General features: G+C 38.4%; 1 protein-coding gene across 1 annotated transcript in view; it reads left to right on the top strand.

Annotated features, from left to right (window-relative positions):
* The window catches only part of LAMA4 (laminin subunit alpha 4), a 137,381-nt gene that overhangs the window by 93,492 nt on the left and 27,495 nt on the right, over positions 1–16,394 (top strand). Inside the window, exons 15-23 of the mRNA XM_008706201.2 lie at positions 1–97; positions 3,013–3,129; positions 4,969–5,148; positions 8,134–8,273; positions 10,679–10,855; positions 11,648–11,793; positions 12,257–12,419; positions 13,279–13,412; positions 14,562–14,733. Of these exons, the coding sequence (XP_008704423.2) occupies positions 1–97; positions 3,013–3,129; positions 4,969–5,148; positions 8,134–8,273; positions 10,679–10,855; positions 11,648–11,793; positions 12,257–12,419; positions 13,279–13,412; positions 14,562–14,733 (1,326 nt within the window). The remainder of the gene's footprint in view (positions 98–3,012; positions 3,130–4,968; positions 5,149–8,133; positions 8,274–10,678; positions 10,856–11,647; positions 11,794–12,256; positions 12,420–13,278; positions 13,413–14,561; positions 14,734–16,394) is intronic.

Raw genomic sequence — 16,394 nt, 5'->3', positions numbered from 1 at the left:
GCTGTGAGTGGGATTGATACTCAAATCATTTACCATAAGGATGAGAGTGAGAACCTCCTCAATCAAGCCAGAGAACTGCAAGCCAAGGCAGATCCTGGTAAATATCTTCCCTTTCCTACCTTCCTTCTGATTTATAGCTGCTTCTCTCCTTTCATACGTAACTTCTGCATAGGGATAGAAATTTCAAAATTCTAAGATTAAAGAACAAATAATCTTTTAACTGAGTAGTACATTAATAGTTCCTGCTGAGATTCAAGGTATTAAGAAAAGCGAAGATTGGATATTTTATGTTTTTAAAGATTTTATTTATCTATTCAAGAAAGAGAGAGTGAGCGGGGGTGGGGGGAGGAGCAGAGGGTGAGGGACAAGCAGACTCCATGCAGAGCTCAGAGCCCGACCTGGGGCTTGATCTCACGACCCCAAGATCACGACCAATCCGAACCAAGAGTTGGATGCTCAACCGACTGAGCCACCCAAGCGCTCCAAAGATTGGATATTATAAAATATATCGCGGTTAAAAAAAAACAAAACCCTTCCATGTAGTAAAATGTGGTGGATATTCTTGGTAATCAAATAGGCTAATTAATAGAAATTTACCATGAATACCAATTTTCAAGAAAATAATCATAAAATACACTTAACACTAAAACTATATTGTACATAATTTAGTCTTCCTTGGACAATTCAGAAGGTCTTTTAAAATTTTACATGAAGTAATGAGTCAGCACTGGGAGAGTCAGGAGAATAGGATACCACAGAGCCATGTGTGGTTATTGGCACTTTCCTATAGTTTGTGTTCTGTAAGTTTATTGCATTTAAGACAAGCCAGTGACCGTATGGGAAGAAACATTTCCAAAGGTTAGTGTTTGCGTCTGTGAAAGCAAACACATCCAAGCGGGGGAGGGAAGAAAAAATAAAAGCAAAATCATGTTAGTCAGTTTTGAATCTTGTGAGCTACTCTTTAAGACAATTGCATTGGCTAAGAACTTCACTAAACATTACTCATCTCTGAGCTAATGAACTCATACCTAAGGATGGTTGTGCATTGACTAATGAGGGTGGAAATCCATTATCTAGCTAAATTCTAACTACCGCCTAAAAACAAAGATCAAGTTTGAAACCGAAAACATCATGTAATTTTATCAAAGCAATTAACCTGAATTCCAATCATGCATTTTCTTTTTTTTAACAAAGAGCACTATATATAGAAAAAAATGCATTTATTTTTCCTATGCAGAATATTTAACTAGCTATGATAAAGCAACTATTATTTATGTTTACTGGGTTAACAAAGGCAATAGAAATGTTCTCTCCTAATTCATTCATTATGTAAGCCTAGTCTTGAACATACTCTTTACAGAAGAATTAGAATATTAGCAGCAACAATTAAGAATATTAAAAGTAAAATATATTTTTTATTGAATTATCATTAACATACAGTGTTATATAGGTTTCAGATGTACAGTATAATGATTCAACAGCTCTATACATTACTCAGTGCTCATCACCATAAGTGTACTCTTTAAAGTAAAATATTTTTTGGGTAAATTTTGCCATATCTATGTATTGCTTTGTGTCTTGTGATGTGAAGAGCAGAATATATGGGTCTTTGGGACACAGTGACTTAAATATTTTATTCTCCTTGATAATTTGCAATGCAGTCTTGTCATTATTGAGTTATTGAACCTCATGAAAACATTTTTTCTTTCCTGGTAATAATATCTCTTCAAAGTTCTACATTTTAAGTACAGATAAAATCTCTCTGCTTTGGTCTCTGAATATTTTGCAGATCTGGTTACCTATTTCATGATCTTGTTTGGTTAAATTTCTTCACATATTTATTTGCAAAAGGGACATCCATGGGGAGTTAGGACTGTGGGACACACATTACCAATTCAATGTGTAAAAATCCAGTTTAATTCTATGTACAACGTAATTAGAAATTAACTTTTAACACCATTTACAATAGCATAAAATACCTGGGAATAAAGCTGATGAAAGATAAAATCGCTACTCATTAAACTGTATTATGCTACTGAAAGAAATTAAAAATGATCTAAATAAATCGAGATCAAAATAAGAATTTAGATCTAAAGAAGAATAAATAAAAATTGTATTAACTGGAAGACTCAAATTTGTAAAAATGACAATTTTGATAAATATATCTATAGATTAAATATAATACCAACTGAAGTACCAGAACTATATGTAAATAGAGAATTTGATCCTAGAATTTCTATGGAAATGGGTGTGGGAGAAGCTAAGAAGCCAGCACAATCCCTGAAGAATAAAATCAAAGCTGGAAGATTTAAACCACCAGATATCAGAACTTACCACTCTACAGAAATTAAAACAGAGACATAAAAGATCTAAAAAATTACAACACTGTATCATTTCTTTTGAATAAAGTTTAAGAATAGACACAACTAACAGATGGAGGTAAAATTCAGAATAGTGGTCATCCTTGGGTAATCATAGAGGGCCCAGGAAACTGAGGAGCAATAATGTTCTACTTTCTTGACTTGGCATGGCTTATATTCTGTGCTCAATTTGTGAAAATTCATTTATAATGTGTGCCCTTTTCTAGATGTATGTTGCATATCAGTTAAAATTCTATTTAAAAATTAAGAAAAAAGAATGATTCTTATATAACAGTCATCGCCATAAATAGAGATAGACTTTTTTCTTTTCAGCTCTTTATCAACTGTGCTGCTAGGAGCTGTAAGTCACAGCAGTGCTATATTTTTCTAAGAAAGCCATTATTTCTGCACCTTTAATGAGTCACTTTATGGCATCCTAAATCACTCCCAAGCAGTGTTACTCATTTTCTATAGTCCTGTACCTCTTAATTGGAATGCCACTTTTCAGAACTGGTGTTCTATGTTCACACCATATTCAGAATGTTATGGATGACCCCATGATACAGATCAGAATCTTCCTTGTTGAAATGGAGATTTTTTTTCCCCTAGCATCTTGGCTCTACTGGTACTTTTCTTGGCTTCTTCTCCATAGGCAATGATGAGGCAGTAGCTGACACAAACAGGCGTGTGGATGGAGCCCTAGCAAGGAAGAGGGCTCTCCAAAACAGATTGAACGATGCCATTAAGCGACTGCAAGCCACGGAGAGAGGTAAGGCTCACAGACAAGAACGTAAGCCTCATCTGTTTGTTTGCTGGGATTCAAATAAACCCTTGAGGAAGGAGTACATGATTCCTTACTTGAAATCCTTTTAGAAATAAATATTGTTTTCTGGTGACAAAAGAAACTATGTTCGTCACACACGCACGCACACGCACACACACGCACCCTGGAAAATAATTATAAAAGCTATAATCATACCTCCTACGGGGGACCATTAAATTTAAGAGCATATTCCTCCAATCGTGTGTGTGTGTGTGTGTGTGTGTGTGTGTGTGTGTGTATGTGCGCGCTTTAATACGATCATGCTGCTTATACTATTTGGTAACCCATTTCCTTGTGAACATTCCTTCTTCGTTAATAAATACACCTTAATTTGATTTTGGGGTTTCTCCAGCCCTAACTATAAATAGCTGCCTCTGTTACACACCATGTCGTTCTTAGAGTACAAGTAGGGAGACCACCAAGCCAAACGGAGACACAAGAGCACTCATTTTGCCTAATCTGGGACTACAGTGGTATCTTAAAAAGATAGGCTGGGAACCAGATGTGCCTTCGCTGGTGTAGTGAAAGTGAACACATGACTGCTGGGTGTGAGTTTTCTTTTTTCCTTTTTTTTTTTTTTAAAGATTTTATTTATTTATTTGACAGAGAGACAGCCAGTGAGAGAGGGAACACAAAGCAGGGGGAGTGGGAAAGGAAGAAACAGGCTCCTAGTGGAGGAGCCTGATGTGGGACTCGATCCCAGAACGCTGGGATCACGCCCTGAGCCGAAGGCAGACGCTTAACGACTGCGCCACCCAGGCGACCCTGGGTGTGAGTTTTCTACTACACGGAGCAAATCCAGCTGCTGTACTGTAGTACACCAAAACCCCAGCCAGGAGGGTGTCATCATCCACTGGGATTCCCTGTCATCAGCACCATCAGAGCTACCACATGCTGGGCACTGGGCTGTGTTTTATACACATTACGTCATGTGGGAAAGCGTCACCATCGCCTTTCGATGGTTGTGAACCCTGAAACTTGTCAAGGTGTGGGAACTTGCTCCAAACGGCACAGCTCCAAAAAGAAGCAGACCCGGGATTCAAAGCTGCATCCATCAGAGTTCAGATCGTGTGAGGCTGAATTAAATGTTTCTCCACTTAAAAAAAAAAAATAAAGCTACAACCTTGCCTGAGTGATTTTTATTACAAAAGTAATGTATGATTATTATAGAAAGATTAGACAATACAGATAAGAAAAAGAAAGAACAAAAGAAGGAAAATCCTTTATAATCTCCTTACCTAGGAGATAACATTTTGTTATAAACTTACATTAATTTTATTTTAAATATATAACTTTTTAATAAAAATAGAACGTCACTGCATATGCTATTTTGAAACTTGCTCTTACTGTTTAAAAATAATTTTCCTTACTGATTTACTCCTGTAGTGGAACATCATTTTTATGGCAAAAGGTGCTCCACGTAGAAGAAAGTGATACTTACAATGGATTTCAGGCATGAACATTTCAGGAGTTAGAATCTCATCTGTGTTTTCCGTGGCTTTCTCCCCAGGTCTCTAACCTGAAGAAATACTAACCTCTAATTTGAACATGTTTTCAATGGCCACATGATTTTAATGAGACTCTAGAGTCTTTCAAGCTCACTTTTAATGCTACTTTAACAATTTCCTAACTTATACTATAATTAACATGTATTTAAAGATCTTTGTTCAGCTTGAAAACGGAAAACTTGAGGTCTGTTTTATCTTGGTGAGTAAATGGATGTTCGTGTTCCCACCAAAAGTCCTGCTTCTCTACCAAGTGAGTGTCCCTGTGCTCTGTGTGAAGGTGACGCGCAGCAGCGCCTGGATCAGTCGAAGCTGATCACCGAGGAGGCTAGCAAGACCACAGTGGGAGTCCAGCAGGCAGCCGCGCCGATGGCCAGCAATCTAACCAACTGGTCGCAAAATCTGCAGAGTTTTGACTCTTCTGCTTACAACACTGCAGTGGACTCTGCCCGAGATGCAGGTATCACAGTTTGCATCCAGTTGAATTGTCCATTAAGCCGAACACGTCTTTTGTTAAGAAGCATTTTTTTTTTCATTTGGGTGTTAGATTGGAGCATTGTAGAAGTTAGCTTAGAAAAAAAAAATTTTGCTCAGTTCCTCTGTCAATATATGTATGTGTGTGTGCATATGAAATATATATATTTCACATAAAAACGCTAGAGAGATTGGTTAAGAATCTTTTTTTTTTTCTAGATGAAATAACGGCAGCACTGATTTTTGTCAATGTAAGTCTGTTCCTTTGGGGAAGAACGTCAATCACAAAATATTGATTCACTTTTAGGAAAAATATTTACTAAACTGCATTGCTTTTTCCTTACCTGAGTAAAACAGGTTATTACCAACAAGTACTGACTATGGCCAGACTGAAGGTTCCCATTAAGAACAGTTTGAGGGCACCTGGGTGGCACAGTCAGTTAAGCTTCCGACTCTTGGTTTCCACTCAGGTCATGATCACGGGTCATAATATCAAGCCCCGAGTCAGGCTTCCCGCTCAGCATGGAGTCTGCTTGAGATTCTCTCTCCCTCTCCCTCTGCCTCTCCTGCTCGTGCATGTTCTCTCTCCGTCTCTCTCAAATAAATAAATAAATCTTAAAAAAAAATAGAAGAACAGTTTGTTGGCCAGCTTGAATACGAATTTATAGCAATGAAAATGAAATATTCTGTTTTCTACCTAATTTATTTAGTTAGACATAGATATTAAAATCACATATTACTATGTTTATTCAATCTCTTCTACCTCTTAAATGTCAATGTCTTTGTCATGACTAGAACTTTCGGTTCTCCAGCATGGTTTTGCAGAACATTTTACCTTCACTCCCATCTGAGTTAAGAAACAACTTTATTAACCCATATATGACCTGTCACTAGAAATTTTATCCCAGGTCATAAATATTCATTCCCGTAACAGGAAGATAACTCTGTTATGTTCATCTCCTAAGTATGTATTTGGGAGTTCTTCATGTAACACTCACTTCATTGCTTTTAGAACTTGATTGTTCAAAGATTTGCCTACATGACATCCAACATTTACATTTATAAAGACAGAGCCTCAGGAATATTTACGAAATCTGTGTTGATTTTTTTTCTTCCTTTTTCAGTCCAATCTGTGATCCCAATAAGCATCCAGAACTACCATTAATTGAAATTGTTTCAGGCCTCTGTGTTTTCCTTAGATAGCATTTTGTGGTTCAAATCAAAGTAAATGAAAGAGCATACCACAATATAAGAGACCTTATAAAGACTCTAATAAAAGGTGGCTCTCTTTCTCAGAGACTTGAGGACAAGGAAACCCTGTTTTATATGCATTTCCATAATCAAAATTCAATGTAACACATTAAATATTCTTTTTTTTTAAAGATTTTATTTATTTATTTGACAGAGATAGAGACTGCCAGTGAGAGAGGGAACACAAGCAGGGGGAGTGGGAGAGGAAGAAGCAGGCTCACAGCAGAGGAGCCTGATGTGGGGCTCGATCCCAGAACGCCGGGATCACGCCCTGAGCCGAAGGCAGACGCTTAACCGCTGTACCACCCAGGCTCCCCACATTAAATATTCTTTATTACCTGTAATTTTTAAAGACTGTTATACTACAAAATGGCTATTGTGGTCAGTTATCCAAACAACAAATATTTACCTCTTCATTAATCAATACAATAAAATGATAATTGCTAGTATTTTCCTTCATTCCATTCCTTAAGATAGAGAAGCACCCTACTTTCTAAATACAGAAAGGAGATTTATCCTTTGTCCTCACTGATGTATTCTCCTGAATCTGAGTTTAGTTTGGCTCCAGTAAGAGGCCTCCTCTTTTCCAGCGGCTACTGCTTAATGGCCATGGCCCTGCCCTTCGCTGGCCGAATACCCAAAGGATATTCATTCTCTAGTCCAGTGGTTCTTACAGCTTCGCGTGCTTCAGAATCACCTGCACCTCACTCGCAGAGTGAGGCAGGTTTGGGTTGGAGCCACAGATTTTGCATTTCTAACAAGTTCCCTGATGAGGCCGATGCTGCTGGTCTGTGGACCACACCTTGAGAACTACTGGTCCAGTTCATGAAAACTTAGAGAAGGTTCCACCATTCTCCCTATTTGGGGTTTCTCTCATCAAGCTATATAAATATGATTTGTTCTCTTTTCTTCTTTTTTAAGATTTTATTTATTCATTTAGAAAGAGAGCATGTGAACAGGGGGAGGAGCAGAAGGAGAGGGACAAGCAGACTCTGCGCTGAGTGCAGAGTGGACGTGGGGCTCGATCTCACATCCCTGAGTTCATGACCTGAGCCAAAATCAAGGGTCGGGTGCTTAACCAACTGAGCCACCCAGGCATCCCTATTCTCTATTCTATGTGTACCTCATATGTTAAAAAAAAAAAATCCAAAACAAAAAACCATAACCTACAAAATCAGTATGATGTGTTTATACCATCACTTATCTGGACCCATAGACCGTGGCACCCACCCTCTCCTTGGCACAACTGCCACTTTTCTGGGTGCTCCATTGTTTCCTCCATACAGCTCCGCCTCTGCGTGGACCATTGCAACAGCAGTGTGATGTGTGAGTAGGCATCCTGGAAAGCAACCTTCCCACCTCCTTTTGCCCAGCATTCCTTTTGACTGGTTATATCAGTTCCGTTAGAAATGCAAGCAGACCCTGTGCTCTACGGTGAAAGGAACATCGGTATATTTGTCGTGGGTCCCGCCCTTCAGAAATGTACATTATAAGTCAGCTCACGCTACACACAATTTGTAGACCAATAGACATTATAAATGCCACAAAATAGGAATTGCTATGTACTGAGCTTAACTGTTCATTTTGCAGGATTACAAATATAGTTCTCACAGAAGTAACTCTGTGTTTGTTGTCTCTTCACCTAACTCCTTAAATATAGCTAATATTCGTTACTATAGTTGAGATATTTACTCAAGTGATTAATTTTTATTAACTGCAGTAAGAAATCTGACAGAGGTTGTCCCTCAGCTCCTGGATCAGCTCCGTACCGTGGAACAGAAGCGGCCTGCGAGCAACGTCTCTGCCAGCATCCAGAGGATCCGGGAGCTTATCGCTCAGACCAGAAGCGTGGCCAGCAAGGTAATGGTGAAAGGAGTCTCCGTCAGTACTCGGTGATCATGAGAACATGAGACTGAACCACGGCTCTTCAGGCAGCTGCCAGAGCCTGGAACCTTTCTACTTCAGTAGTTCTAAGCACGATCCAGATCTTTGCATGAGGAGCTTTGAAAACGAGACCGTTCCTGGTCCCAACCTCAAAGCAATCCATCAGGCTTTCTAGAGGACAGGCTCAGTGCCTGTATTTTTTAAAAGCTTCCCTGTGATTCTTACAGATAGTCAAGATCAAGATTAATCAACAAAGCTCACTGAGCGAAAGAAATTGAGTAAAGCGAACACCAATAGAAGACGTGATTTATTCTCATTATTATTATTAATTATTTGAACAGGCGTTTTAGTGCAATCACTATGTGGAATAATCTTGCTCATCTCCCTCTTCAAGGAATTCTCTGGTCTAACACTGGTGATAGGGAGCCTTTACTGACCCCTCCGCAGGCGTCACTGGGGAATCACAGACCACCTAACTGAACAATCTCGACACAGGCCCTGTCCTGAGATGCTCGCACGGAGGCCACATGGCAACACCAAAGCTCAATTAACGTTTCAGTGCGGCAAATAGGGCTCATTCGTGGCCCTCTTTTTCATTTATTTTTTACTGATGTATACACTGGCATCATTTTTATAGCCAAATTACATGGTTTTATTTTCTCAATTGTGAATTGACCTAAACAGACCGTGGGCCCTAAGTACTGACAGAAAGAAGAGTTCGAAATCAATCAACTATTTTGTAATGGAGATTATTTTTGGTAAATATATTCAACTTTTAAAGGATATGTGAAAATTGGTGTCACAAATTACCTTTTTTAGATACTTTGGGGAGCATTTCAAGAAAAGCTTATCGTGAAGAAACAGCATTTCCAAAGCTAGGTTTCTGTGAGTGATTTCTAGTAATTTGATTTAAATGGAGAAGAATTTGGGGAACTTAATCACCTAAAACCATTTTCCAAAGAGAGTTTTAGCAATACCTTTGGAAGCCCACCTGACTCACCAAAGTGAGGTGCTTTCTGTGCAGATATATTTCCTTCTCAGACTCAATTTTTACCAAAAATTCTTTAATCCCATGAACTGTTTGATTGTTTATTAAGATGATTGATTTTTACTCAACATAGCAACATAGGACAGCACTTGGGAATATAATCTTGAGCTTACTGACCATCAGGATTAACCAAATCAATATTGAATAATGGATGTCAATACATCTAATTATTCAGCAATATTTGCATGAGTGGCATGGATATAAAAAGTCCATCCCCTTCTGAATACTCAGAAAATCACCCTGAACTAGACCAGCTCAGCTCATCATATTGGGCCCCTCAGAAATGCATCTACTGAATTGTGCTTTGTTATGATGCCTTTCTAAGAATTATTATAAGAAACATCTTAATGAACTCCTCATTACAATTATAATGATGATAGAGCCAGGAACTGGAAAGTGCTTTATAGTTATTATCTTATTTCATTCAGCAAAATTTTCGTCTGTACTTTACATTTGAAGAAACTGCAGGTTAAGTGACTTGCCCATGGTTACGTAGCTAGAAAGAGGCAAAGCCAGGTTTCAAGACTCTCAGACTCCAAAGCTGGGTCGAGACCCCTCCCAACAGTCCAGGCACGCTCAAGGATGTTACCCACAGCCTTACTTCATGTTCCTCTTTTGAAGACCCTGAGAGAAAGTCCTAGCCATATGAGTCACTTCTCCTGATCAATTAGTCGCTGTTAATTTTATGGCCTCATGAATCCCGTCAAGCTGTTTAGTTCACCTCAGCCAAGTGTGTAGTTCATTGTGGAATTCGTATTTATCTTCATCGTGGATCTGCTTTGCCACCCTTTTTTGGCTTCCTTTCACCCCACTTTAAATTTATTTATTTATCTATTTATTTATTTATTTTTATTATGTTCAGTTAGCCACTGTATTTACATCATTAGCTTTTAACGTAGTGCTCAGTGATTCATTAGTTGCATATAACACCCAGTGCTCATCACAACGCCTGCCCTCCTTAATACCCATCACCCAGTTACCCCCCTTCTCTTACCCCACCCCCTCCCTTCTGAAACCCTCAGTTTGTTTCCTGAAGTCCATAGTCTCTCATGGTTCATCTCCCTCTCTGATATCTCCCCTTTCAGTGTTCCCTCTCTTCCCCTATGCTCCTTCGTGCTATTCCTTATGTTCCCCACTTTAAATTTAAATGACTATATTATAATCTGCCTTAACCCCTTTCTCCCACAAGGTGAGGACATCAGGAAACAAGGACAAGGCAGGGAGCAGGGCTCAGAAAGCCCATAAGGACTGAGGGAAGCGCGTTGGGAACCATCAGAGAGAGCTGTGCCCATTTCTGCAGGGTGCTTTTAACAGAAACATTTTGTAATTCCAGATCCAAGTCTCCATGATGTTTGACGGCCAGTCGGCAGTCGAGGTGCACCCCAAAACCAGTATGGATGACTTAAAGACCTTCACATCCCTGAGCCTGTACATGAAACCCCCTCCCGTGAAACAGCCGGAGCTGGCCGGGGCTACAGACCGGTTTGTCCTGTACCTCGGAAGCAAACACGTAAGCGCTTCGTGTGGTGGTGTTGTTGTTTCCTAGCAAATTTATTTTTTTTTTAATTTTTTTCCTTTTTTTAATTTAAATTCAATTAGCCAACATAGAGTACATCATTAGTGTCACGTGTAGAGTTCAATAATTCATCAGTTGCGTATAACACCCAGGAGAACATGCCATTTGAAAAGAGAGAGTGATATTCAAAGGAAAGGCTTTTCTCTTGCCTTAAAACAAAACTACCTATGCAAACAAAATTCCCATTCTGGTAACTCAAAAAGTACAGAGCACTTTAATACCAAGACTCAAGTCGTGATTTAAAGATAAGTAATTCCTTCCCTGTGCGGGATATTTCTGGGGCTGCTCCACTGTCAGCCGCACGCTGCTCATGGAACGGAGCATTGCAAGGACTTGCAGAGCACAGAGGTCTGTTACGTTTGATGCTGCGCCCCGTTTGAAGAGGCGCGGCAGTGGGTATGGGCAGGTTGCGGTGTGTGCCTGGCTTAACCAGACAGGATTAGCACGCTCCTGGAAGCCATCAAATGTCCACAAGCCTGCAGTTGCCTGCCTCCCTGCCCAGGATGCACTTGGACAAACACAGGGGGCAGTAGACCGATGTAGCCACAGGGAGGCTGGAAAGGAAGAGCCACTGCCCAATCTAATAGGAACTTTGTACTAATTCAGGCCTGATGCGCCTTGCAGACAGCCAAGCCCTTGAACTGATGACCGTCCCTTAAAGAAATGAAAACAAAACATGATTTTCATTCATATGGATTTTATTTAAGTGACTTCTTGACATTTCAGGCCAAAAAAGAATACATGGGTCTTGCAATCAAAAATGATAACCTGGTGTACATTTACAATCTGGGAGCTAAGGATGTAGAGATTCCTCTGGACTCCAAACCCGTCAGTTCCTGGCCTGCTTACTTCAGCATTGTCAAGATTGAAAGGTAAAGTGAATCCACAGCACAAGGCTTCCGTGCGCATTTCATAAGAAGTCTGTTGTCCACATGTGCACACACACACACACACACACACACACACACACACACACTCACAGTCTTCCTGTGGATATTTAAATAGCTTTTTCTTCCCTTTATTATTGCTCCTCTTTTTCTCCATTTTTCCTAAATACCTAGTGGAAAACAAAAGATTAGAAAAAAAATACTCATAATTTCTAAAGAGCAATCTGATTATTAGGTCTTTTTATCTGGCCAATCCATGCATTAATTCCAAGATGGAATATCTTTTTTTTTTTCCTCTTTCCATTGATTGTTGACATTCTGTAAAAGCTTACACATGTAATAAAATCAAATCACCAATTCTGTGATGAGGGAACATTCACATTTTGACATTTAAAAAATATATTTTCTACAAATTATCTGGCTAATAAAGACTGACAATTCTTAACAGGGTAGGAAAACATGGAAAGGTGTTTTTGACAGTCCCGAGTCTAAGTAGCACTGCAGAGGAAAAGTTTATTAAAAAGGGAGAATTTGCAGGAGATGACTCCTTGTTGGATCTGGACCCTGAGGACACTGTGTTTTATGTTGGTGGTGTGCCTTCAAACTTCAAGGTAAGCTATCCAGCCAGATTTGGACTTGCTGAAAATCTACACTGATGGTTTTTAAAAATCCATAAAACCTACAATGATTTGGGGGTGGGATAGAAATCTTGATATTTCAAGAAAGAAGTTAGCTCAATGGGTGACAAAATTCTGATCTATAAATCTGGCATATAAATCTGGCATATAAATCTGGTCTCTGCTACTCATACTTTCATAGTGTCAAGTGCTTTCAAGCTATAGCTAACGCTTGAATATCAATTCATTTCATTCCTATACATGCATATGTAATTGATATTCTCCCCACCCACTCAGGAGCTTGTGGGTTTGCTAGGTTAACAATGAGAGTTTCAAAAACTCAGTTATTTCAACTAATATAGACATGAAATAAAATACTTGGGATGAGGGAAGGGTGGATCCAGGGGGGAGTATGAGACCTGGTGAAGGGCAAATAAAGGAAAGGCCCAGATAGGGAGACAGGGAGTTGATGTAGGATTTCAATCCCAAGGCTATTACTTACTAGTTACAGGCATATTATTGAACCTCTCTGAGAATTACTTTCCTTCTGCTGATATGAAAACAGGAATACCTACCTCAAAGAGCTGCTGAAAGAATTGATTTTGGTTCTGAATCCCTGTTCGGTGTGTGACTGATACATAGTATATACTCAACAAATCCCATCCTCTCCGCTAGATATGCACAACTGAAAATCATTGTTTACCTAAATTACCTGGCCCAGACAAGACACAAGCCTGGGAAGATATTTATCTGTATGGGTAGTTCCCCTTGACCTGTTATCTATTTCATTGTCTGTTCTGTATCATCTGGGTGAAATGTGATCATGGGGTGATTGACTTTGTCTGTTGCACAGCTCCCTGCAAGCTTAAACCTGCCTGGCTTTGTTGGCTGCCTGGAATTGGCCACTTTGAATAATGATGTGATCAGCTTGTATAATTTTAAGCACATCTATAACATGGATCCCTCCAAGTCAGTACCCTGTGCCAGGTAAGAAAGTGTTAAAAGTACTAAAGGCTTTGATAGCCACGTGAGAGCAGCAGATGAGAGAAACATGGATCAATATTTAGGTTTTCAATTTCTTTTTTGGGGAACCCAGTCTTGAAACTGCATAACAGTCATGCCTGCAAAAATCATTTCAGTTCTTCTCTACCACAGACGAGCATATACAATTATGAAAAGTGTTCAAACAACTTGTTTGCGGCTTTAATTTAGGATTCCAGAGACTTGGGTATCACTGGAAACTTCTGTGGTCTTAGCACAAAGGGTAGAAAAGAAATCCATTCAAAATAACTCATTTGGATAAAGAAGATGTGGTATATATATACAATGGAATACAATGAAATCTTGCCATTTACAATGACGTGAATGGAGCTAGAGTTTATTATGCTAAGCAAAATAAGGTAATCAGAGGAAGACAAATACCATATGATTTCAGTCATATGTGGAATTTAAGAAACAAAACAGATGAACATGTGGGGTGGGGGGAAGCGAGGCAAACCAGAAAACAGACTCTTGCCTGTAGAGAATAAACTGAAGGTTGCTGGAGGGGAGTGAGCAGGCGGGTGGGCTAGACGAGTGATGGGCACTTGTTGTGACGAGCACTGAGTGTTGTATGTAAGTGATGAATCACTAAATTCTAAACCTGAAACAAAAAATTTTTTAAAAATTTGAAAATAAAACCATTCATTTAACTTACCTATAAATACTTCCCCATGTCTCCCAAGCAGATGTCGGGACTTCATTTATTTTTTTTTTCAAGTTTTTATTTAAATTCCAGTTAGTTAACATACAGTGTAATATTAGTTGCAGGTGTAAAATTTAGTGATTCATCACTTACATACAACACTCAGTACTCATCACAGCAAGTGCCCTCCTCAATGCCTTTCACCCATCCAGCCCTTCCCCTCCGAACCTCCCCTCCAGCAGCCCTCAGTTTGTTCTCTATAGATAAGAGTCTGTTTTCTGCTTTGCCTCTCTTTTTTACCCCCTATGTTCATCTGTTTTGTTTCTTAAATTCCACACGTTTAAATGCTGTAAGTTCCGTGGAAGATGTCATGACAATAGGTTAAAAGGGCCTCACATGAAAAGCATAATGCAAACTGTCATGTTCATATGATCCTTGCGTTTTTATTTCAGAGATAAACTGGCCTTCACTCAGAGTCGGGCTGCCAGCTATTTCTTCGATGGCTCTAGTTATGCCATAGTAAGGGATATCACAAGGAGAGGGAAATTCGGTCAGGTGACTCGCTTTGACATAGAAGTTCGAACACCAGCTGACAATGGCCTCGTGCTCCTGATGGTCAATGGAGTGAGTAAAAATAAAAGTCCTTTATTTTCTCCTTTATCTCCTTTACTTTCTGCTCTGCATATTCCTCGGAGCCTTCCCAGGTTGAGTGTGTCATGCCATCAAACTGAAATTTAGTTTAGAAAGCAAAATTGGATTTCTTTTTCTTTAGAGAAGTGATGTCAGCAGTAAGTAATTACTGCAGCCCTGAAATGCATTTTTGGATGTATATTAAATATAACCCCCTTTAACAAACTGGGGAATTTTGCACAAAATCAGCACCAAGATTTAGGTGAGTAGTATGTGTGCAGAAACTTAGCACTGACTTTTTTACATCATATGCCTTTATCAGTAAAAAAAAAAAAAAATAGCATGCTTACTATAAATACATGCATTTCTTTATTGGTATACATAAAAGTGTGTAAAGTAATGATGTACTTCATTAATGATTATTAATAATAATCCATATTTTATTATAGAGATAATATTTAAAACTAGGAATAAAAGACAATTTGTATAAAGATAAAATATTGAATAAAAATAAATACAACTTTAAAGTAAAGATAAAATAAAATGGTTTTCTGTTTGTTAATGGTAAAAATATTAATAGCAGTGTTAGTAAGAACAATGTAATTGAATATGCTTATGTATTTTTGGAAGTCTCATTAAGTCTTTGAGATACAGTGACTCAAAAGTCTTATCCTAAGTCCAATTGACTTCAATACTAAGTTTTATTGGCTGTCAAAACTGAACAAAGTAGCTCAAAAATAAAAATATAAGTTGTGTATCATTGGCTATGCTTACTAAATCATGATGCCATTTTTCAGTCTCCTTCACAATCTCCAACAAAAGTTGTCTCTGAATTAGGCCGGTGCACTGGTGCATTCCCATCTTTTCTGATGTCAGTCCTTGCTAGCTAATCAGATATTGCATCATTTTGTAAACTTTAATAAAAGGACTCAAGACCATTGAAATTTTTATCTGAAAGATTTTTAAACAGGTTAGAAATTTTTTCTAAAATTTTTTAATACTGCAGCTATGAGAGTTTTTATAGGTAGTACACATTGTTTTCATCAACAAATTCATCTAACAATAGAAAATTTTACGAATGTGTTTTTTAAAAACCATCTCTCCAGAGTACAACTTTCTTCAAAAAAACTACTTTCTCTTCAGAAATCTGTTGCATTCCTATACACTAATAATGAAGCAGCAGAAAGAGAAATTAAGAAAAAATCTCATTTACAACTGTACCAAAAATAATAAAACATCTAGAAATAAACTTAACCAAAGAGACAAAAATTCTGTACTCTGAAAAATATAAAACAGTGATGAAAGAAATTGAAGACAACACAAAGAAATAGGAAGACATTCCATGCTCATGGATTAGAAGAACAAATATTGTTAAAATGTCCATACTACTCAAAGCAATCTATGGATTTAACGCAATCCCTATCAAAATGCCAACAGCGTTTTTCACAAAACTAGAAAAAAAATCCTAAAATTTGTATGGATTGCCAAAGCAATCTTGAAAAAGAAAAACAAAACTAGAGGTCTCATAATTCCAGTGCAAGTTACATTACAAAGCTGTAGTAGTCAAAGCAGTATGGTACTGGCACAAAAATAGACACATGGATCAATGGAACAGAATAGAAAACCCAGAAATAAACTCACAACTATATGGTCAA

The sequence above is a fragment of the Ursus maritimus genome, unplaced genomic scaffold (assembly GCF_017311325.1).
Source record: "Ursus maritimus isolate PB19 unplaced genomic scaffold, ASM1731132v1 scaffold_13, whole genome shotgun sequence".
Classification (NCBI taxonomy): domain Eukaryota; kingdom Metazoa; phylum Chordata; class Mammalia; order Carnivora; family Ursidae; genus Ursus; species Ursus maritimus.
Note: the sequence above shows the minus strand (reverse complement) of the source record. Positions and strands in the feature narration are given on the sequence as shown.